General features: G+C 41.3%; 1 protein-coding gene across 1 annotated transcript in view; it reads right to left on the reverse strand.

The window, feature by feature from the left end:
- Nucleotides 1-23,778, reverse strand: part of Sec24a (SEC24 homolog A, COPII coat complex component) — a 67,212-nt gene that overhangs the window by 28,068 nt on the left and 15,366 nt on the right. The window contains exons 2-11 of the mRNA XM_057774418.1: nucleotides 22,140-22,595; nucleotides 15,583-15,735; nucleotides 14,000-14,077; nucleotides 13,163-13,323; nucleotides 12,207-12,379; nucleotides 10,944-11,046; nucleotides 7,877-8,003; nucleotides 5,592-5,701; nucleotides 2,824-2,936; nucleotides 53-171 (exon numbers count right to left, since the gene is read on the reverse strand). Of these exons, the coding sequence (XP_057630401.1) occupies nucleotides 53-171; nucleotides 2,824-2,936; nucleotides 5,592-5,701; nucleotides 7,877-8,003; nucleotides 10,944-11,046; nucleotides 12,207-12,379; nucleotides 13,163-13,323; nucleotides 14,000-14,077; nucleotides 15,583-15,735; nucleotides 22,140-22,595 (1,593 nt within the window). The remainder of the gene's footprint in view (nucleotides 1-52; nucleotides 172-2,823; nucleotides 2,937-5,591; nucleotides 5,702-7,876; nucleotides 8,004-10,943; nucleotides 11,047-12,206; nucleotides 12,380-13,162; nucleotides 13,324-13,999; nucleotides 14,078-15,582; nucleotides 15,736-22,139; nucleotides 22,596-23,778) is intronic.

The raw sequence follows: 23,778 nt of genomic DNA on the forward strand, positions 1-23,778 counted from the left end.
ACTTTAAATAAATGTGTATTGAAGCCAGTGAGCTGAAGTGTTTAACACTTACCATCAATATCGGAAACTATCAGCATCTGAGGCTGGGAGAGGCCTTCCTGGAGACTGTAGAAATGGATAGTGCTATCAAATGTTATGAAGCCAATTTTTGTCCTAGTGTTTCCAGGAAGCCTAGAAATAAATTCACAAGTTTTAAAGCAGTGTTCATACACACACACGTGTGAGTGCACACACTCTCTCTCTCTTTCCCTTTCACACCTCTCTTTGCTAAGTGCTTACACATTTAAGCATCCAGTGTAATAGTATAGAAAGTTGCCCAGTATAAACAGGTATATACATCAGTCAACATTTACCTGCTGTGGAAACATCCTCCTAAAGTGAAAAACCAAATAATCAACAAAAAGCAGAGTACTACAGCAGTTTAAAACCAACTGTTTCTATATAAAGTTATAAATAATTTCTTGGCATATGTGAGTTTTTTTAAAAACCTGAAAAACATGTACAAAACTGGGCCAAATTTCAAGTTATTTTCAAAAGAATGCTTCAAGGGCTGTGGGTTGAGTTCAGTGATAGAAAATGTGGCAGATAGGTGTTAAGGCCATGAGGTCATTCCCCAGCACCACAGGAAAAAGAATGTTTTAAAAAATCATGATATAGCATTTTATTTTATTTTATTTATTTATTTATTTTTCGAGACAGGGTTTCTCTGTAGCTTTGGAGCCTGTCCTGGAACTCCCTTTGTAGCCCAGGCTGGTCTCGAACTCCCAGAGATCCGCCTGCCTCTGCCTCCCGAGTGCTGGGATTAAAGGCGTGCGCCACCACCGCCCGGCTATGATATAGCATTTTATCAGTGGATAAGAGCACTTGTTGCTCTTTCAGAGAACCCAGTTCAATTCCTGGCACCCACATGGCAGCTCACAACTGTCTGTAACTCCAGTTCCAGAGAATAGAATGTTCTCTTCTGACTGCCTCTGGCACCAGGCACACATATGGTACACATAAATACATAAAGGTCAAACGCTCATACACACAATAAAAAAAAAAAATTTAAAAATTAAAATGCAATGTAAATTTAGCTACTACATCTATTTAAAACAATTACATAAACCTTTTATATGATTTAATGCCTTTAAGAACAAAGAGCAGCAAAAAGGACCCAATATATAGAAGAAAATTTCTTAGTGGGAAAGGAACTAGCTTCCAGGCTTTTCTATGCTTAGGTGACTTACTGGACCTTCTCAGACCCACACAAGCCCCATCAGCCTAGAACAGAAATACAAATACAGACAGGTGCAAGAAGGCCCTTTGGGCCAATGTGAAGGAATTACTCAGTTTGTGATGAAATCTGGCCTATGTATCTTATTTTAAAAGTTCACACTAATTTTTATAAGTTCTATCATGTGTATACAACACTTAAAACATAGTTCTTCAGGTGTGGTGGCACAGGCCTTTAATCCCAGCACTCAGGAAGCAGAAGCAGGTGGATCCCTGTTCAAGGCCAGTGTGGTCTACAGTGAGTTCTGGGACAGCAAGAGCTGTTACAAAGGGAATCTGTCTTGAAAAGTCTTGAAAAAACAAAACAAATAAACCCCCCAAAACAACAACAACAAAAAAAACATCACTCTTTTAAGAGACAGAGATATAGCTGGGTATAGTGTACACGCCTTTAATTCCAGCACATAGGAGGCAGAAGCAGGCTTTGAGTTCAAGGCCAGCCTGGACTACAGAGTGAGTTCCAGGACAGCCAGGACTGTGAAACAGAGAAACCCTATCTTGAAACCCTTCCCCAACCAAAAGTTAATGGAATGATTCCTAATGATACTCTGCTATACTCATAGATTGGTGCCGAGCCCAATGTCATCTGAGAGACTTCACCTAGCAAATGATGGAAACAGAAGCAGAGATCCACACCCAAACATTAGGCAGAGCTCAGGGAATCCTGCACAAGTGGGGAGGAAGGATTACAGGAGCCAGAGCGGTCAAGGACACACAAGAAAACCCACAGGATCAACTAACCTGGGCTCACAGAAGCTCACAGACACTGAAAGGACAACCAGCGAGTCTGCATGGGACTGACCTAGGCCCTCTGGACCTATGCTAGAGTTGTGTAGCTTGGTCTTGTGGGACTCCTAACAGGGAGCAGGGGCTGTCTGACTCGTTGCCTGCTTTGGGGACCCTTTCCTCCTACCCGGTTGCCTCATCTAGCATTAGAAGGGGAGGTGCCTAGTCTCACTGCAACTTGATATGCCAAAGTTGGTTCAGGGTCCATGGGAGGCTTGTTCTTGTCTGAAGAGATAAGAGGAGGGGTGGGTGAGGAGACTGGGGAGAGAGAAGGGAGGGAAACTGTGGGGTCTGGATGTAAATTATATGTATGTATATAAACTAAAAATCATACCATGACTAGGCACAGTGTCTCATATCTGTAGTGCCAGCACTTAAGAGGCCGAGGCAGAAAGATGGCTGAGAGTGTATGGCCAGCCAGAACTACACAGTGAGTTTGAGGCCTGTCTTGACTAGAATAAGATCTACGTTAAAAGCCTTGAGGTATTTCAAAGTGAAATGATCCGATGGCTGAGACTTGATTGAAAACAGTCAAGAAGAAAAGGTGTGTGAAAGAGGATTACATGAAGCGAAGACAGCAGCATGGTGAGGTGACAGGGAAGGGGCTGCTCAGATCTCCCCATTTACTGCAGGCTCCAGGTAAGGCCTACGCTAACCCATTTAAGTGGTCCTTTAGAGCATAATTATGTAACTTTAAAATAAACTAATTGTTCATTTTGCAGACACTATCCACTTCAAATTAAGCTGAGTTAAGACACTTACAGATCCAGATTGTCTAACAAACTCTGGCAAACCGAATTCAAGTATCCAGTTTCTATTGCGTTGTGAGATACGTCAAACACAAAGAGGTACACTGGAGGTTGTGGTGGTCGTAACTAGAGGGAAAAAGAATTCAATTAAATATATCCAATAGTATTATATTTAAATTTACAAGCTGGGGTCACACACAGCAAAACTACAACATAAGCACTATTAAAGGGCTAAGTGGAGGCAGAGTGAACCACTTCCCTGGCTACAGATTCCTCTTCCCATTTACTCGAAGGCCTAAGCTGACACATTTAAGTGGTTCTTTAAAACATAATTACGTACTTCTGCAAAACCTGATTGTTCATCTTGAAAACACTACTCAATTCAAATGTAAGAGAAAAGAAGTGTGTCTGCATAGTTCAGAAGTGATCCCTCCCGGCAGGAAAGAGCATGGAAGCCAGAAGGGAATGTTACAGATAGGTATCAGCGCACATGAGGTGCTGAGAATCAAATCTGGGTCCCCTGGAAGTCTACCAGTGCTTTGTTTGTTTGTTTGTTTTGAGACAGGGTTTCTCTGTGTAGTTTCAGAACCTGTCATGGAACTCAACTCTATAGACCAGGCTGGCCTTGAACTCACAGAGTGTTGGGATTAAAGGAGTGCACCACCACTGTGTAGTCTAGCAGTACTTTTAACGCCTGAGACATCTTTGCAGCACCTAATGTTAGGATAGTGACCAAGACAGTGCTAACAAAGATGGTTTACTTCATAATTACTTGGTAATTTGGACACTTATGTTTGATTGACTTGTCTGTTGAGCGTATTTCTTCATCATCATCATGATCATCTTTTTTGTTTTGTCTCTCTATAATAGCCCCAGTTGTCCTGGAGCTCACTCTGTAGAGCAGGCTGGCCTCAAACTCACAAAGATATACCTGCCTCTGCCTCCTGAGTGTTGGGATTAAAGGCGTGCGCCACCACCCCTGGCTGAAAAAGCAGATGCTTGGGCTCTTTAATTTGACAGAGAAAGTACAGAGAACTGTTACTAATCACTTAAGCAACTCAAAGAATTAAAAAAAGAAAACAAGGAAGACTGATCCCTCATAAATTACATAGTAAAACGGACTCAATCTCAGATATAATTGAAAAAAATGCTATATACACTCCCAAATAGGGAGACAGCTCACTTGAAGTGCTTGCCACACAAGCATGAGGACACAAGTTTAATCTCTAGTACCCATGTGAAAAATCTAGGGTGTTGGCATGAGTTTGTAACCTGTTCTGAGGAGGCAGAATGGAGGGTCCCTTGGGCTCCCTAACTTAGTCAGTCTAATGAGTTCCAGATCAATGAGAGATTCTATCTCAAAAAAAAAAAAAAAAAAAAAAAAAAAAAACCAAGATGGGTTTACTTAGTGATGCACACCTCAAATCCCAGCTTCCCTCAGGAGGCAGAGGCAGAAGCAGGTGGGTCTCTGAGTTCAAGGCCAGTCTGGTGTTCCCAAACAGTCAGGGCTACATAATGAGACCCTGGTACAAACAAAAAAGCAAAAATCATGAAGGATGACATCTGAGGAATGACATTAGAGGCTGTTCTCTGGCTTACAGGATCACACACACACATACTAATAAACTAGTTATAAAGGCTGGTGTTACATGTTAGCATCATTTTCATATTCCTTTCAAGAAAGGAGGTTCTCTTTAACTTTGGAGCCTGTCCTGGAACTCCCTTTGTAGACCAGGATGGCCTTGAACTCACAGAGATCCATCTGCCTCTGCCTCTCTAGTGCTGGGATTAAAGGTGTGTGCCACCACTGCCCAGCCATTTCTTAGATGCAATTAAGGCTTAGTGACAGAGGACCTAAATCAAGAGGACTTTTTATTTATTAAGCTTATTTTGTGTGTATATGGGAATGCCAGCATGTATATATGTGCACTGCTTACATGCATGCAGTGCACACAGAGACCAGAAGAGGGCTTCAGATCCCCTGAAACCAGAGTTACAATATGGGTCCTCTGTAAGAGTAGTCAGAATGCTTAACCCCTAAACCATATCTCCAGCCCCTGGGTTGGTTTGTTTGTTTGTTTGTTTGTTTTGCAAATGATTTTATATAGCCCCCACTGGCCTAGCTCACATATAATGCAGGCTTGAACTCCTAATTCTCCTGCCTCTATCTCTTAATTGCTTGAATTACACATTATTTGTAAAACACGGAAGTCTGATTTGACTAAACTATATGAAATATAAATATGACCCCAATATTACACTGTAAATTACTTGATATAGACAAGATATTGAAGTGGAACTTCACACACCTTTACTCTCTGTATATCTAACTACATCTGCGTATGTACATGCATGCACACATATGTGATGATGTGTGGGCACATGCACACTGTAGTGAATGTATGCAAGTCAAAAGACCATTCTCAGGACCTGGCTTTCTCCTTACACCTTTGTGTGGGTTCCGGGGATGGGACTCAGGTCATCAGGCTTGCACAGCCAGCACTTCTACTTGGAGAACAAATACTTTTTCAGCTAAAACAGAACTTTGATAAAGGCTATTGTATTGTTTTATTTAAAATTCAGTATTATGGCTGGGGATATGGCTCACACCCATAAACACATCACTTGGAAGTCTAAAGTAGAGAATTACAGAAACTTGGAAGCTAGCTTCAGGTAATGAACAAATTACAGGCCAACCATGGGTATATAGCAAGATCCTGTCTCAAAATCAAAACAAAAATGCCACCCCCCGAAAAAAAGGGAAAGAAAAAGAAAGCTTACCATGTACTCTGAAGGAGCCATAAACTCAATAGTAGCGTTCTGAACTTCAGGTCTTCTGTGAGGTTCTCCATAAACTCTGGTTAAAGGGTTGTACATGAATTCCTCAGGAACTGTGCAACACAAACACACAAAAAGATACACTGATTCATTCAATGCTTTGCATTTGGATGGCAGTTTCTTAATTTAGGGTTGTTGTAATTAATTTAATCTAAGCTAAGAAATAAAGTAACAAACTGACTTTTAAAAGGGGTCCCATTTAAACTTCTCCCACAATAGATGGCAGTAAGAGGCTTTGCCGACACAGTGATCACTGTGACTCTCCCCAGGGCCTGACGTCCTGTCTAAATTCTTTTTGTTGTTTTCTGGTTTTTCAAGACAGGGTTTCTCTGTGTAATGGCCCTGGCTGTCCTGGAACTCAATTTGTAGAGCAGCTAGCCTCAGACTCACATTAAATGCCAGTTGTTCTCCTAAACCTCACAATGTACAAGGACATCAATCAACCTTTGACACAGAAGATACAAGTGCAAGTGTTTTAGGGTGAAAGTCAGGAGGAATCAGCAAGTTTCAAAATGCCAATTGCCTTTACACAACACCAATGCCTCAACTTGTTGTTCCCTGTGCTCAGGGCACTTCAGGGACTAGCTGCCGCTGAAACTACCTTCCCAGGAATGGTTTAAAGGATAAAAACCTTAGCCTGGGTGAGGTGGTGATCTAATCCCAGCATGGGAGAGACTGAGGCCAGGGCACCACCAAGTTAGGTGCCAACCTAGGCCACATAGCAGATAAATACCAAGCCAAGTTGGGGTATAATTTGAGTCCCTGTCTCAAAAATCAAACAAAGGGCCGGCAAGATGGCTCAGCTGGTCAGGGTACTTGTAGCCATGTCTGATCCCTGGAACCCACCCTGTGGACGGAGAGAACTGACTCTTACATCCATGCGCGGATTATGGCATGAGTCCCCATCCCTGCACACAGTCACTAAATATGATGAAAAAAGTCAATCAATCACAATGACCACCACCAATCTGAAATCTTTACATATTCGAAGGGTAAACTGTAGTTTACTAGACAGCTCAATGACATAGGAAGGAGGTCACAACCTCGACCACACTTCATTTGTGTATTCCTGCACATACACTCAAGATTTGAAAGGTGAAACTCAGTGGTGGTGGTGCACACCTTCAATCCCAGCACTTGGAAGGCAGAGACAGGGGAATTTCTGTCAGTTCAAGACCAGTCTAGTCTACAGAGCAAGTTCCAGAAAAGCCAGGGTACACAGAGGAATCCTGTCTCAAAAAAACCAAAACCACAACAAAAAGATTAGATTAACTAAACACTATGGGGTTTTTTTCCTAAATTTTTATAAAGTAGAGAATATGCTTGGTTTTGTTTTGTAACCCAGGCCAATCTCAGCCTCCTCAAGGGCTCAGATGGTAGGTATATAACACCACACTCAGCTATAGTCTCAACACTTAATTAAATTTCTTTCAAAAAGATATTTTTTCCCTTCTTTCTCTTTGAGTCAAGGTCTCATGTAGTCTGCCCAGGATGGCTTTGAACTCCCCTGTAAAGTCCAGTGATGACCTCCTCCCAGTGCTGCTGGTTATGTGATGTCCTTCACATATAAATTATAAAGCAGTCACCGAGAGAGCACACCTCTTCAGTTACTGATCGAACTGCATCAGCTCACCTAGTACTGCCCACTCCAGTCAAAAGCAGAGGAAATGAGGCAGCAGCACTCTAAGGACCTATTTTCTTTTACTCTAGGGGGAAAATTACATAAATTAATTTTAAAATAATTTAAAATAAGCTCACAACTGTCTGTAACTCCAGCTCCCTGACACCTGACACCTTCATACCAATTCACATAAAATAAATAATTCATTTTAAAAATTAATTAACTAAGTAAATAAAAAGAGTGTCCACTGCTCTTGCAGAAGATCCCAATTCAGTTCCCAACACCCACATCAGGCAGCTCACAAACACCTGTCACTCCAGCTGCAGAAGGATCAGATGCCTCTGGCCTTCAAGGGCATCTGCATTCGTCAGGGACACACACCTACACACATACACATAATTAAAACAAATATTTTCTTTTCTTTTCTTTTTTTTTTTGAGACAGGGTTTCTCTGTGTAACCAAGGCTGCCCTGGAACTCTGTAGACCAGGCTGGCCTTGAACTCACAGAGAGATCCACCTGTTTCTGCCTCCTGAGAGCTGTGATTAAAGGCCACCACCGCCTGACATAAATATGCTTTTTTAAGACAATATTTCAGAAATGCCTACCATCATTGACTCGATAACATAAGTTACATTTCCACCTTCTTTGATCAAGAAAGCTGACAAAAGGGTTGATGTAAGTCCTGCATGAACGGCATCTCACAATTGTACTGGAGGTGACCACAGGCAATTGCTGAGAAAAAAAAAAAGCAGAGCAAAGTTGTTAGAGGCAATGATCATTAAATTGAACAAGAAGATGTTAATCTATCCCTTCTAAATAACTAGCAAGACATTTAACTGTGGAGTGAAACCTAGGACAAAAAGTGTGGGCACAGGCTCACACCGAGTGTAGTGGAAGAGGAAGATGATGCGGGATGCCCCTCTGTATGCTGTGAATATGTTTTATTACCATTGGTTAATAAACTATTTTGGCCTGTGGCAGGGCAGAATATAGCTAGGCGGGAAATCCAAACAGAGATACAGGGAGAAAGAAGGTGGAGTCAGGGAGGTGCCAGCAGCTGGCAGAGGAGTAAGATGCCAGAGCATTACCGGGAAAGCACAGGTAATGCACAGGTTATTAGAAATGCGTTAATTTATATGTAAGAGCTAGCATGAGGCATTGGCTAAGCAATTATAATTAATATTAATTCTCTGAATGATTATTTTATAAACAGCTGTGGGGACCAGCGACTGGGAGAGAAAATGGTCCAGTGCGACCAGGAGGGACAGAGAAAAGAAAGTCTACAGCTATAGGAAGGGCATGCCAGCAAGTGTGAGGCCAGCCTGGGCTACAGAGCAAGAGCTTAATCCCAAAACACCATATGGAGGTGGCATCCACAATAAAATGTATCAATTAGAAAAGTACTCATCTTTTCATTAAACATTCACACTGCAGACCAAGGCAGTACACTGTACAATGTGTTTTCAGGGACAAATGACAAAGGAAATAGAAACAACAGTCCCTTTTGGTTAGACAGGTCTCATCATGTTGCCCAGACTAATTTCAAACTCCTGGACTCAAGTACTCCTTCTGTCTGCTCTCAGAGGAGAAAGTACATTCTAAAACAATGAGGAATGAAACTGTTACAATGATTTTCTATTAAGATGCCTTCTTAATTCTCCTATAACTATTACAATATCAAATGGCATTTAAAGTTTATCATCTACATTGAAGAGTTACAGGTCACGGAGCTTGTTCACTGAGTAAAAACACTTTGCAGTGCAAGCCTGACAACCAAGTTTGATCCCCAGCGCCCATGTGAAAAACTGGATGATGTAACAAGCATCTGTAACCTCAACAATTCTATGATGGGGTGAGGTGGAGACAGGAGAATTACCCAGAAATTCTTAGGCCGGCTAGCCCAGAGTTCACAGCACAGCAGAAACAAGACAGACTATCTCAGTAAGGCTGGAAGGCGAGAACTAACTCTCAGAAAGTTTTCTGATCTCCACCTGCAAGCATTCACACTCACATGTCTACATCAAACACACACAATAATAACAACAACAACAAAAATTTTTTTCTAAGTCTTCATATAAAACAAAACAAAACAAAACAAAAAGATTTCAACTTAGTAGTGGAAGCTGAATCCTGTGGCCAATACCTGTAATCCTGGCATTCCAAAGACTGAGACAGGAGAATTCTTATCAGTGCAAGGCCAGTCTGAGCTACAGAACAAACACAAGGCCAGCTGGAGCTATTATTTAGCAAAACAGTTTTGTTGTTTTTGTTGTTGTTGGTTTTTCGAGACAGGGTTTCTCTGTAGCTTTGGTGCCTGTCCCGGAACTAGCTCTTGTAGAGCAGACTGGCCTCGAACTCCCAGAGATCCGCCTGCCTCTGACTCCCGAGTGTTGGGATTAAAGGCGTGCGCCACCACCACCCCCCAGCCAGTTTTTTTTTTTTTTTTTAATAAAGAAACAAAAACCAATAAAGGGGTTGTAGAGTCTAGCTCAGGTGGCAGCACCTGTCTAGCATTCGCTGAGGCCCTTCATTATATCCCCGGGACACCAAGATCAGTCAAGAACGCAGCAGTGAGAGCCTGCCAGCCACGGATGTGAACATGTTTGGTCCTGGAGAACTAGGACAAACGTGATCTAAAGTCTCTTAGATTTTGGAACAACTTCTATTTTATTTTATTTGTGTGTGGGCAGCAACTTCTTAAGAGTAAACTGAAACTTAGCCGGGCGATGGTGGCGCACGCCTTTAATCCCAGCACTCGGGAGGCAGAGGCAGGTGGATCTCTGTGAGTTCGAGACCAGCCTGGTCTACAGAGCTAGTTCCAGGACAGGCTCCAAAGCCACAGAGAAACCCTGTCTCGAAAAACCAAAAAAAAAAAAAAAAAAAGAGTAAACTGGCTTCCTCCAAGAGCAGCAGAGTGAGAACACCAGGGTAAATTATTTTAAAGGTCATTTACAACTTAGTTAAATAGAATAGTTCAGGTTTTCCCCTTGTTTTTAAAGAAGTCTTGGGGGCTGGAGAGATGGCTCAGCCACTAAGCACTGACTAATCTTCCAGAGAACTAGGTTCAATTCCCAGCACCCACATGGCAGCTAACAGCTGTCTGTAAGTCTAAGATCTGACACCTTCACACAGACAAAACATCAATACACACAAAATAAGAATAAATTATTTTAAGAAAGTGTTTCAATATATAGCCCAGTCTTGCATTAAACTCAAAATCCTCTTTAGTCCCCTGAATGTTGGAATTACAAGTACGCACCACCAAGCCTGAGTCCATTTGTTGTTGTTGTTATGCCAATCTATATAGCACCCCTTGGGTTTTTCAATAATACTTCTCTTACCTTGTTCTTAAATTGTAATAAAATTAAGCCGGGTGGTGGCGCATGCCTTTAATCCCAGCACTCGGGAGGCAGAGACAGGTGAATCTCTGTGAGTTCGAGGTTAGCCTGGTCTACAAGAGCTAGTTCAGGAAAGGCTCCAAAGCTACAGAAAAACCTTGTCTCGAAAAACCAAAAAAATAAAATAAAATATAATTGTTGGTTGAATTAGAAATTAAAAAAGAAAATAACCCTGTCACATTACAGACTTTAAATTCATTCTTACACTGTTGCAGAAATACTTCACCCCTTAGATAATTTCCACAAGACATTTACATTCTCGAAAGAAGCATACCACTAGGTCTTTGAAAGGGTGGAGCAGCAGCCCCAAAGGAAGCTTGGCTTTATTCAGTAAGGCCTGAGTCTGAGGGACGCCGGTCAGTGTGCATCGAAATAACCTGTTAGGGAAGAAAATGCACATGTCAATTGCTGCTATCATTACTTTAAGACAAAAATCTGATTACAAATGAATCATAGACCTTAAATTTTATATCACTAAAATATTTAAATTGCCATGTGTGCCATAACCAACCGTGAATCCAGCATCCAGGAAGCTGAGGCACAGGATTACATGCTTGAGTCAGTCTGGGCCACAGTGAGAACATTTCTCAAGAAACTAAAATAAGCCAGGTAGTGATGGCACATGCCTTTAATCCCAGCACTTGGGAGGCAGAGGCAGGTTGGATTTCTATGAGTTCGAGGCCAGCCTGGTCTACAGAGTGAGTTCCAAGACAGGCTCAAACTTATACAGAGAAACCCTGTCTCAAAAAAACCAAAAATAAAAAATAATAACAAAAACAAAATAAACAAATAATCCTTGTACTTTGGAATGTAGCTACAGTAAAGATCATGAATATAATAATTTCATTAGAGCTAATAAAAGGAACAATCAATTCAAGGGAGATAAATCCATTCCCCGGGCCTTCACTTTTTTTTTTTTTTTTAAAGTTCCAGTACAATTTTACAAGAGTTTAAAAAGGAAAAAGAGGGCCGGGCGGTGGTGGCGCATGGCTTTAATCCCAGCACTTGGGAGGCAGAGGCAGGCGGATCTCTGTGAGTTCGAGACCAGCCTGGTCTACAAGAGCTAGTTCCAGGACAGGCTCCAAAACCACAGAGAAACCCTGTCCTGAAAAACCAAAAATAAACAAACAAACAAATAAATAAAAGGAAAAAGAGGCTAGGCAAGCTACAAACAACTCTTATAAGCTGCTGTTTAAGCTGGCTTAGAGGTCAAACTCAGGGTGGACAAGGAATCACATGGCTGGGAGAGACTTCAGAGAACAGTAAGGAAGCCTAAAGTGCTAGGGAAAGCAAGCTAAGAACAGGGGTGACAGAAGAGGCGGAGTCACACTTTCCAGGGTAATTCAGAAAATGAGCAGACTTAGGAAGCAGCATGGCTGCGCTCTGTAAGAGATTGCCAATTCCATTTTATTCAGAGAATGCAAATTTCAGGTAAACAATGACAGTCCTGTCTTGGGATATAGTCTCCGGGCACAGCTTACTCAAAACACCCGAAAAGAACACCAGAAAGCTTAAGAAACACTATTTGAAGCCTTACTCTGGGCTACAGTTGAGTTTCTGGATGTCTTCATGCAAATTCGGAACTGGAGGCTGCAAAGGTGTTGAGGGAAGCATGTTCCTTTCTTGAAGAAGATTGACAACTCTTAGACCGTCTGGATGTAGACTTAATCCACTCATGCTTGCAGTTAGATGATTAGCACCTAAGGGAGTCTACAGACATTTCAAAGTGAGTAACCTTTGTAGTGTATAGGGCTTGGTTAGAAGAACATCATCTAAACTCCTGACTGTGTTGAGGTTCTTAAGAAGTAAGCACATAAAAAAGCCGTACGAAAGGGGGCTGGAGCCAGGCAGTGGTGGCGCACGCCTTTAATTCCAGCACTCGGGAGGCAGAGGCAGGCGGATCTCTGTGAGTTCAAGGCCAGCCTGGTCTAGAAGAGCTAGTTCCAGGACAGGAACCAAAAAGCTACGAGAAACCCTGTCTCGAAAATAAAAATAAAAATAAAAAATAAAAAAAGAAAGGGGGCTGGAGAGACGGCTCAGAGGTTGGCAGCACTGGCTGCTCTTCCAGAGGTCCTAAATTCAATCCTCCAGCACCCACATTATGGCTTGCTTATAATGAGATCTGGTGCCCTCTTCTGGTGTGTAGGCACAACACTGTATACATAACAAAAATAAATCTTAAAAGAAAAGCCTTATGTAATATTCACTTTTATTCTAAATGGCTATAAAATGTTTAATGTACCTTTTAAAAGGTTAAAAAAAAATATTTTTTAAAAAAAGTTTACCTGCAGCCGGGCGGTGGTGGTGCACGCCTTTAATCCCAGTACTCGGGAGGCAGAGGCAGGCAGATCTCTATGAGTTCAAGAACAGTCTGGTCTACAAGAGCTAGTTCCAGGACAGGCTCCAAAACCACAAAGAAACCCTGTCTCGAAAAAGCAAAAAAAAAATTAAAAAATAAAAATAAAATAAAATAAAAAAATAAAAAAAGTTTACCTGAGTAAAGGCCTGGGGGCCACTTGGGTAATTCAAGGAGGAGGGTGGCATTCCAGCTGCACTAGGTGGCGCCGCGTTCTGGTAGCCAGGTGGTAGGGAGGGGTATGCATATCCCACACTTCGGTTTGTTTTGGGGTTCTGATTAACAAGCTGTGGTGTTGCTAGAAACAAGGTAACTTTTAAGTTCTATTTTATATTCCAGAATACTTAAAACACTGAAATGATCCATTAAACTATGAAAATTATAACATCAATTCTTTTGAACTATAGTTTCATTGATCAACTTAAAAAGAAACAATCATTAGTAACACATAATAGCAAGGTCAAAATCTAGTTAATATAGACTACAGTCATAAACACACAGAAAAAGTCTAACATAGTTAACTTATATCCATTATCATACAATAAAGTTCATATTCAGACTTAAAAAAACTATAATGACTACAACCTAAATGTAATTTAGCAGGTTAGGTACATGAATTTAAACATGTATAATTGATTAAAATGTAGCACAGAAAGCCCAAAGCTCCAATTCTAAAAGGATGAAGAAACTTGGATGCTTGGAAGTTAAAAACAAAACAAAAGTGTGTACATGTACATGTATATGTAAAAATATCAATGGTGGGTACATGTATATAACATACGTAAAAACATCAACAGTGAGTGCATGTACACGACATATGTAAAAATATCAACAGTGGGTATGTGTACGTAACATATAAAAACATCAACAGTGGGTACATGTACATAACAACCTTTTCCCCTCTTAGCTCCCTACAAGAACACATATTACTTCTATAATCAATGAAGAAAGAAAAATGTTCATAAGCATCTCACCCAAGAAGCCACCTCCTTCAATTTCATCGTAAGTACTATGAGCCACCATAGATCCACTATTGGCATTTGATGTAATACCTAAAAAGGAAATTCATCAACAAGATTTAAATAAGAATGACTGCCATAGTTTCTTCAAGAAATGAACTAATTCCTAAAAATTTAGAAAACTGTTGAAAAAATTTAAATCATAACCTATCAAATATGTCAAACATTGCCAGGCACAGTGGCACACACCTTTAATCTTAGCACTGGGAAGGCAGAAGCAGGCGGATCTCTGAGTTTGAGGCTAGACTGATTCACATGGTGAGTTCATAAAGAAACTGAGGTATATCTACACAGTGAAATATTAGTCCTAAAAAGGAAGGGAAAATACTATATTAAATGAATTAGTCAGGCACAGAAAGACAACTACTATACATTCTCATTCATACAGAGAGACTAAAAGAGTTGATCTCAGGGAATGAGGAGAATTATAACCAGATGATGGAGAAAGAAGGTAAAAGAGAAGTTGGTTAAGGGTACAAAATTAGTCTCAGGACAATTTCTAGAGTTCTTTTCTTTTTAAAATTTATTTAACTTTATTTTATGTGAATTGGTATGAAGGTGTCAGATCTCCTGGAACTGGAGTTAGAGACGGTTGTGAACTGCCATGTGGGTGCAGGGAACCGAACCAGATCCTCTGGAAGAGCTGCCAGTGATCTTAACCACTGAGCCATCTCTCTAGCCCCTCTAGAGTTCTTCTGTTGTTGTTTGTCTGCTTCAAGACAGGGTTTCTCTGTGCAGCCCTGGCAGTCCTGGAACTCATTCTGTAGACCAGGCTGGCCTCAAATTCACAGAGATCTGCCTATCTCTACTTCTTAAGTTCTGGGACTAAAGGTGTGTGCCACCATTGCCCAGTCAATTTTCAGAGTTCTACAGAACACAAGGGTGACTAAATTAAAAACAATTCACCATTTTTCAAAATATCTAGAGGGCTTTTGTTTATTCTGAAACAAGGTCTTGCTATACAGCCCAAGTTGGCTTCAAATTCAAAATCTTCTTGTTTCAGCAACCAAATGCTGACAGGCATGACTACCAAGTCTGGCTTAGAAGAGATGATTGTAAGTGCTCACCAAGTAAGGAATGACAGGCACTGGAGATGGCAGATGTCATAATTATTCTGACTAGATCATCACATATTGTACATCAGACCATCACACTCCACCCTCTACATATGTACCTTAAGTAGTAATTTTTAAAAAGCTCAAATGTGAAAATAAAAATTTAAATACTGGCAGGAGAAAGGCCAGGAATATATCTTAGTGGTTGAATGACTGTTTAGCACAGGCAAGCCTCCAAATTAGCCTCCTAAGTGCTGGGATTACAGGTGTGTGCCACCAAATGAACAAATGTTTCCAATAACCTAGATGCAGCTTTATGGAAAAGGAGCATCAGTCCTGGAATCTTCTTTTCCCTGGAGATTGAAAAGGGATCTTACAATATTCTAATTCTAATGGAGTCTAGAAACAGGCTGTAAAGGCCTGGAGGTAGTCTGCGCTCTCCTTTCTGTCACTGATGAGCTGAAATTCCTTCTATTGACTTACCCTCTTGGTTGACAGTTGAATTCAATGAAGGTGGGAGTGCAGCCCGAGGAGGTGCTTTCTGGGAGGGTGGACCTCCAGTGGGAGGGGGCCCAGGAGGAGCTCCTGGCTGAAAAGTGGTGGGCAGAGGTGGATTCTGTAAGGGAAGTGCAGAACCTATGGAAACATGGGTTTTCACGTCACGCACGTACTTAAGACAAAGGTCTCAAACAATCTGTACTAAAATCAAGGAGACTTCTATATCGAAATTTTTAATAAAAACAGCCACCAATAAATTAACAGAATACACTAACTTCCTGAGTGCGCAACTCTTTGTGTAGTCTACCTTTTCTAACGCTTTCTTACCATGCTTCTTCCTGCCAGTTTTGTTTCATTTTGTTTTTTCGAGACAGGGATTCTCTGTGAAACAGTCCCGGCTGTCCTGGTACTCACTCTGTAGACCAGGCTGGCCTTGAACTCCCAGACCTGCCTCTGCCTTCCAAGTGCTGGAATTAAAGATGTGTGCCACCACTGCCTAGCTATCTGTCGGTTCTTATGTAATATAAATAAACCAGCAACCCATGACCTCAACACTCAGGAAGCTGATACAATAGGATCAGCAAGCTGGAAGCCAGTCCAAGGTGGACTGGAAGTAAGACCTTGTCCCCACAGAGAGTACATACATACTAGTACCAAATTACTTCTAGGGTAAATAGAATATTTTGATAATTTTTTTTAAACAAACTGATCATAAAACTTTAAGAAGCCATATGATTTATCCTAAAAATAAATTAAAATGAATAAAATTTATTAAAAAAAATTGAGGGGGGTTCGAGACAGGGTTTCTCTGCGTAGCCTTGGCTGTACTGGAACTCAGTCTGTAGACCAGGCTGGCCTCGAACTCACAGAGATCCACCTGCCTCTGCCTCCATGTCCAGTGCAATTTTTTTTTTTCACTAGATAGTACAGGTGACCTCAAACATAATGTAATCCTCATGCCTTAGCTTCTCATATACTGGGATTACCAGGGTGTGTGACCATGTCTGGCACATTTTATTCATTCTGTCTACTTGATAAAAATAGAGTATTACACTAATTCTCCATTTTTTATTTCATTTTGCTTGTTTTTATTATGGTATAACTGTCATAAGTGAAATTATAGGACATTCTCCTTTGGTGGCTCTCTAATGTCATTATGGAGAGTTCTGTCTCATCTTCCTCTAATAAATCCTCATTCAGTCTGCTTAAAAATTAGATTATGGCCAGGGATAGTGGCACACGCCTTTAATCTCAGCAGGGAGGCAGAGGCAGGCTGATCCCTTTGAGTTTGAGGCCAGCCTGGTTTTACAGAGTGAGTTCCATGACAGCAAGGCATACATAGAGAAACTCTATCTTAAAAAAACAAAAACAAAACAAAAAACCAAAAAAGCTGAAACCAAAAAAAAAGAAGAGATTATGCCAGGCAGCGGTCACACACACCTTTAATCCCAGAATTTGAGAAATAAAGCAGGTGAATCTCTGTGAGTTTGAGGCCAGCCTGGTCTACAAAGAAAGTTCCAGGACATGCAGGGCCATTACTACAAGTTGTCCATACACACACACTAACCAAATAAAGAATTCTTGCAGATGATTCGGGTTTGATTCCCAGAACCTACATTGGGTTTACAACTATCTATAACTCCTGTGCCAGGGAAGCCGATGCCCTCTGGCATGGCATGAGGCAAGCATGTAGTGTACTTACATAGATACAGGCAGCGGGGTATAGTGGTCACGCCTTTAATCCTAGTATTCGGGAGGCAGAGGCAGGTGGATCTCTGTGAGTCTGAGGCCAGCCTGGACTATAGATGAGTTCCAGGACAGTCAAGGTTATTAACACAGAGGTACTGTGTCTCAAAACAAAACAAACAGAGATGCAGGCAAAACACTTTTGCATAAAAATCTAAAATTTAAAAGATTATTTAATTTACATGAATGTGTGTGTGCTTGCGTGTATGTAGATTCCCCATATGCAAGCAGTACTGGTGGAGGCCAAAAGAGGATATTAGATACCCAGAAGCTAGAGTTCTAGGTAGTTTTCAGTGCTGTGTGGTGCTAGGACTTAGACTCAAGTCCTTTGTAAGAGCATTACATGGCACTCTTAGCCACAGAGTCACCTCTCCAGTCCTTCGGTCTGTCTGTCTGTCTGTCTGTCTGTCTGTCTACTTATCTACCTACCTACTTACTTACCTATTTGAGACAGTGCCTCATATTGCACAGGGGAGCCTATAAATCATTATGTGGCTGAAGATGACCTTGAACTCTGATCCTCCTGCCTCTACCTCTTGAGCACAGGCTGCCATCCTTGGTTTATGCGGTTCTGGAGAACTGGGGACCCAGAGCTTCAGTTGGGCAAACATTCTACCGACTGAGCCCTATTCTCAGCCCTTCTCCAGTTTTTGAGATCAAGCCTCACTATACAGTCTTGAACTAATGATGCTCCTACTTCAGCCTCCTGAGTGCTGTATTTTTTAAGATTTATTTTTATTTTATGTGTATGGGTGTTTTATCTGTATGTCTATGAACATACATACATGTAGTACCACAGAGACCAGAAAGAAAAGGGTATCAAATCTTCTGGAATGAGCCGGGCGGTGGTGGCGCACGCCTTTAATCCCAGCACTCGGGAGGCAGAGGCAGGCGGATCTCTGTGAGTTCGAGACCAGCCTGGTCTACAAGAGCTAGTTCCAGGACAGGCTCCAAAACCACAGAGAAACCCTGTCTCGAAAAACCAAAAAAAAAAAAAAAAAAAAAAAAAATCTTCTGGAATGATGGTTGTAAGACAGGGTTTCACATGTGGGTACTGGGGGCCAAACCTGGGTCCTCTGCAAGGGCAGCCAATGCTCTTAACTACCAAGTCATCTCTTCAGTTCTTCATGTGCTGGGGTTATAAGCATGTATCCCTATACCTGCTTCCAAGACTTAAAAAAAAAAAACAAATCCCAGTCCTTGGGAATCAGAAGAAGGCTGATCTCTGTGAGGCCAGTTTGAGGCCAGCCTGGTTTATGAAGTAGTTCCAGGACAGCCAGAGCTGTTACACAGAGAAACCTTGTCTCAAAATAACCCTATTGTTTTTATATTTGTTAGTGACATTGCTAATAAATTTTAATTATAGTAAACATTTTATAAACCAAGGAACAAAGGTAGCCAAATATCAAAAATTTGAGAAAGCCATCTTATACTGTTAAATTCTCCAGGACTAAATGGAAAAACCTTTGTTATTAATAAACCTTATTGACCTTAGCAAGAATCAATCAGTGTTCACTGGAAAGGTAAAGATAAAGATTGCTGCCAGGCAACTCCTTTATCAAGAAGGCACCCACTCATCTATGACAATACATACAATTCAAAAGAACAAAGGGCAAGGTGCACTCCCAACTCAGCATTAATAAGATTCTACAACACTAAAAGATGTCTAACCACAAAGTTGCCACGGCTTAATGTTTAACAAAACACAAGCTAGTTTACAGGTGTTTTTCATATCTTTTAGATCATTCTTGAATCCAGAATATTCTATATTTCATAAAAGTATTTCAAGACAGAGTTTCTTCACATAGCCCTGGCCGTCTTGGAATTCACTGTCATTCTGTAGACAACCAAGGTGGCCTTGAACTCAGGCCTGTCCCTGCCTCCCAAATGCTGGGATCAAACATGTGTGCTACCATGCCAGGCCATAAAAGAGACTTTTTAAAAGCAGAGGGATTCCTGTTTTTTCACTGCTGGGGGACTGATCATGGGCTGGAATACGCTAGGCAGTGTTAAGTGATCAGCACCCCATTTATAACATGAAAAGTCTGAACTCGGTCTTTTCAGATGCCTAAAAGCTAATTAATGTGAGGGTGAAAAAGGCAGAAAAAAAACAACAGAAAACAGAATGTGAGGACTAGAAACAGTACAACTTAGATTAGAGGTTTTATTTTCTCTTTTTCTTTTTTTAAAATGTTCTGTGTCGAAGGAGGGTTGGGTATGTATTTTAAAATTATTACTTATTTATTTTTATTTTATGTGCATTGGTGTTTTGCCAGCATGTATGTCCATGTGAGGGAGTAAGAGCTTGGAGTTACACAGTTGTGAGCTGCCATGTGGGTACTGGGACCCAGGTGCTCTAGAAGAGCAGCCAGCGCTCTTAACTGCTAAGCCATCTCTCCAGTCCGTTTTTAGTTTTTAATGGCAGTTACTTCCCGTGTGTGTCACACATGTGGCAGTCAGAGGACAACTGTGGGAGTCAGTTCTGTCCTTCTCTCTGTGAGCAGTGCACTGGGGTAGAAGAAACGATGTTACCAGTGTTGGCGGGAGTGCTCCTTCACCCATCGAGCCATCTCTCACTGCAGATCTGGAGTTACAGGTATTTCCAGGTTGCATGACTTAACACACGAGTACTGAGATCTAAACGCCTGTCCTCCTCATTACACAGCAAGCACTCTTAATGGCTGAGTCATCTTTCCAGACTCTAAAATAGTTGATACATAATGTTTTCCCCAAACTATTTTATTGTTCACTGAAAAAATTATTCAAGCTTCACATTTCTTAGCTGTCAAAGAGATTGCTATGGAAACAATTTTTTTTGAGACAAGACCTCCTATAGAGGCCAGTCTAACCTAAAATTCATGATTCTCCTATCTTAGCTCCCCAAAAGAGAACCTATCGATGCACATCATCAAATCCAACTCTGCTCTGAAACGATGATTAAATAACACAATGTATGTACCAGTCTGGTAGAAAATTGGTGTCACACTGGGGGGCCCTGGCTCATGTGGCCTTTTTATTTTTTGTGTAGTTTATGGAAGTTTTTTTTGTTTTTTTTGTTAATGCATGTGTGTGTCTATCTGTGGGTTTGTGCACACTAGCGTGATGTGCGTGGAGTCCAGAAGAGGATGTCAAAGCCTCTGGAGAAGTCCCACTTGGGTGCTGGGAACTCAACTCAAGTCCTCTAAGAGCGATATGCACTCTTTCTTTTTTGTTTCTTGAGACAGGGTTTTTCTGTGCGACAGTCATGACTGTCCCAGTCCTGGCTGTCCTGGAACTTACTTTGTAGGCCAAGTTGGCCTCATACACACAGAGATCTACCTACCTCTGCCTGAGTGCTGGGATTAAATGTGTACACCACCATGTCCAGCCTCAATTTGCACTCTTAATCACTGTGTAGCCCAGGCAAGCCTTGGTCTACCTGTCTTGTTTCCCATGTGCTGGGATTACAGCCATGTTCTACCATGACCGGCATATTTTATTATCATCATGTGCATGTGTATGAATAATGAGAAGGCACAAGGCACACATGCCACAATTGTGTGGAGGTCAGAGCACAACTTTCTGAAGTTAGTTCTCTTTCCACCATTGCATATTCTACCAATCGAACTCAGATAAAGCTTGCATAAGCACTTTTACCCACTGAGCCATCTCATCAACCTGACATCTTCAGGTTTATTCTTTTTTTTTTAAAATATTTATTTACTTATTATGTATACAATATTCTTTCTGTGTGTATGCCTGAAGGCCAGAAGAGGGCACCAGACCTCATTACAGATGGTTGTGAGCCACCATGTGGTTGCTGGGAATTGAACTCAGGACCTTTGGAAGAGCAGGCAATGCTCTTAACCACTGAGCCATCTCTCCAGCCCCTTCAGGTTTATTCTTAACACATACACTGAAGAAATGAAACAGTAAAAACTTTCAAATGAAATGGCTATTATCAATAGCTATCTTCTTTTATTCATATTCCCTTAACTATATACAGATATTTTCCATCAAGCATGTAGTTTGTTAGCTGCTGAAAGTGATCTTACAGGGGTAGAGTAGACAGTATTCAAGACTGATTCAAAGTCCTGGCATCTGTTAATTTAACACATCTGCAATTTAACAATATTCTCCATCAGCAGGAGACCAGTTTAAAGTCATCTTTAGCTGCATAGTAAACTCAAGAACAAGGCTGGCCCAAACTAAAGAACATCCTGTCTCCCTCCCCCCAAAAAAAGACTGAAAGAAAAAGAGAAAAGCAAATCTGAACAAGTGGTGGAGCCCAGACCCTTCAGTTCACTCTCACCATGACTGTCCTCATGCCAGAGCAATATCTGAAAAATTCATTTCCCCTCACAGCTACAAAATACACATTATTTTCTAGGACACCACCAAACCTTTGTGTGTGTGTCTCAAGTGCTAAGGTTTAAAAAGGCCTGTGCCACCACAGCTGTCATCTTTCAGACCTATGGAAGGGCTGCACAAAAACAAGTCCCTAGAAATCTTAGGAGAGACTGAGAGGAAGATAGCTTGGAGAACCAGATGTTTGGGAGCTGAGTTCAGAGCTGCAGCTCAGCATAGACAGCATGACAAGACCTTGTCTCCTTAAAAAGAAAAGAGAAACAAAACACCTACAAAGCAAGAGCAGTAAGAATTCAGGAATGTAAGCAATCTATTAAGTCAACTTAAAGATGTGAGGGAAATTTATTTAAAGATTAATTTTTTAAAACCATCTTTCTATAAGGTTTAAGGTTTCAAGTACTCAGTGCAAGTTTTATATTTCTACATTTCAAACACTCCTCAGTGAATACCTGGCTTGACGAAGCTGGTTTGAAGTGCAGGGTCTCCAGGGGAAGCATACTGATGGTTTGCTGTTAAATTTGTATTCCCAGATAGAGTTGGTTGAGCTACATGAGGAAGATGGTTAGTCTGTGGTCCTGTAGATGGATAGTTATATTGCCAATTCAGAGGTGGTGGTGGGTTGGCTCCAGGAAGAAAGCTACCAGAAGGCATTGGTGTAGCAGCTGGGTTCTGAGAAACAGGTAGTGGCACTCGGGGAACAGGACCACCGTGAAGTGAAGGTGGTACTGGACTGGAAGCCACAAGTGGTCTATTAAGAGTCTGCCCAGATCCCTGAGAACCACCATAGTTTGAATGTGCAGAGAATGGATTCAAAGTCTTTGCTGGCATTGGACGAAGGTAGGATCCTGGAAGCTGGGAATCATATCCTTGGCTTGATGACACTTGTGGTGTATTTTGGACAGGACCTTCAGATGAGACAGGAAAAAAATCAGTCTTGCAAACAAATATAACAATACATTAAAAAATACAATAGGGGCTAAGAGCATGGCGCATACAAAGATTGTGATTTCAATACCCAGGAGTAGGGAACAGTAAGAATAGCACTCAGAAGACTATTGCAGGAGGATCAACAAAACAAAAAAGGGGCATGGGGAGCATTGGCTCAGGAGTGAAGAGCATTTACTATATGCTGAGCATGGTAGTGCATGCCTTTAATCCCAGCTCTTGGGAGGCAGAAGCAGGTTAAATCTGTGAGTATGAGGACAGCCTGGTCTAAATGGCAAATTCCAAGGCAACCACGACTAAACTGGAAATAGTGGTATATAATTTTTGTTTGTTTGTTTGTTTTGTCTTTTGTGTTTTTTGAGACAGGGTTTCTCTATGTAGCCCTGGCTATCCTGGAACTCACTCTGTAGACCAGGCTGGCCTCAAATTCACAGAGCTCTGCCTGCCTCTGCCTCTCAAGTGCTAGAATTAAAAATATGAACCAACTAATGCATTCATTCATTTATTGTCTGTATAACAGCGCTGGCTGTCCTAAAACTTGCTTTGTAGACCAGGCTAGTCTTGAACTCACAGAGATCTGCCTGCCTCTGCCTGTCAAGTGCTTGTTTAAGCTTTTAATCCCAGCACTTGGGAAGTAGAGGGAGGTGGATCTTTGGAAGTTCAAAGCCAGTCTGATTTACTTAGGGAATTCAAGCAGGTCAAGGGTTACAACAGTGAGAACCGATATCAAAACAAAACAAAACACACACACACAAAACTAACAAATATTAAATATTATACTCAAGGGCAAAGGAATGACTCAATGGTTAAGAGCACTGGCTGCTTTTGCTGAGGAACAGGGTTCAATTCCCAGCACCTACATGATGGCTCAAAACCATCTCTAACTTATAGTCTCAGAGGATCCAACTTCTGACCTCCAAAGGCAACAGATATATGGCATACATGCAAGCAAAATACCCATACACATAAAAATATTAAAGAAGTCTTAATTTCTCCTTAAATGTTGTTATATTCAACAGTAGACAACACAATTTAGAAAATAAACAGATCTCTTCTTTTTTATTTTCCAGACAGGGTTTCTCTGTCTGTCCTTCCTGGCTGTCCTTGAACTCACAGAGACCCACCTGTCTCTGCCTCCCAAGT

The sequence above is a fragment of the Chionomys nivalis genome, chromosome 7 (assembly GCF_950005125.1).
Source record: "Chionomys nivalis chromosome 7, mChiNiv1.1, whole genome shotgun sequence".
In the NCBI taxonomy this organism is placed as follows: Eukaryota; Metazoa; Chordata; class Mammalia; order Rodentia; family Cricetidae; genus Chionomys; species Chionomys nivalis.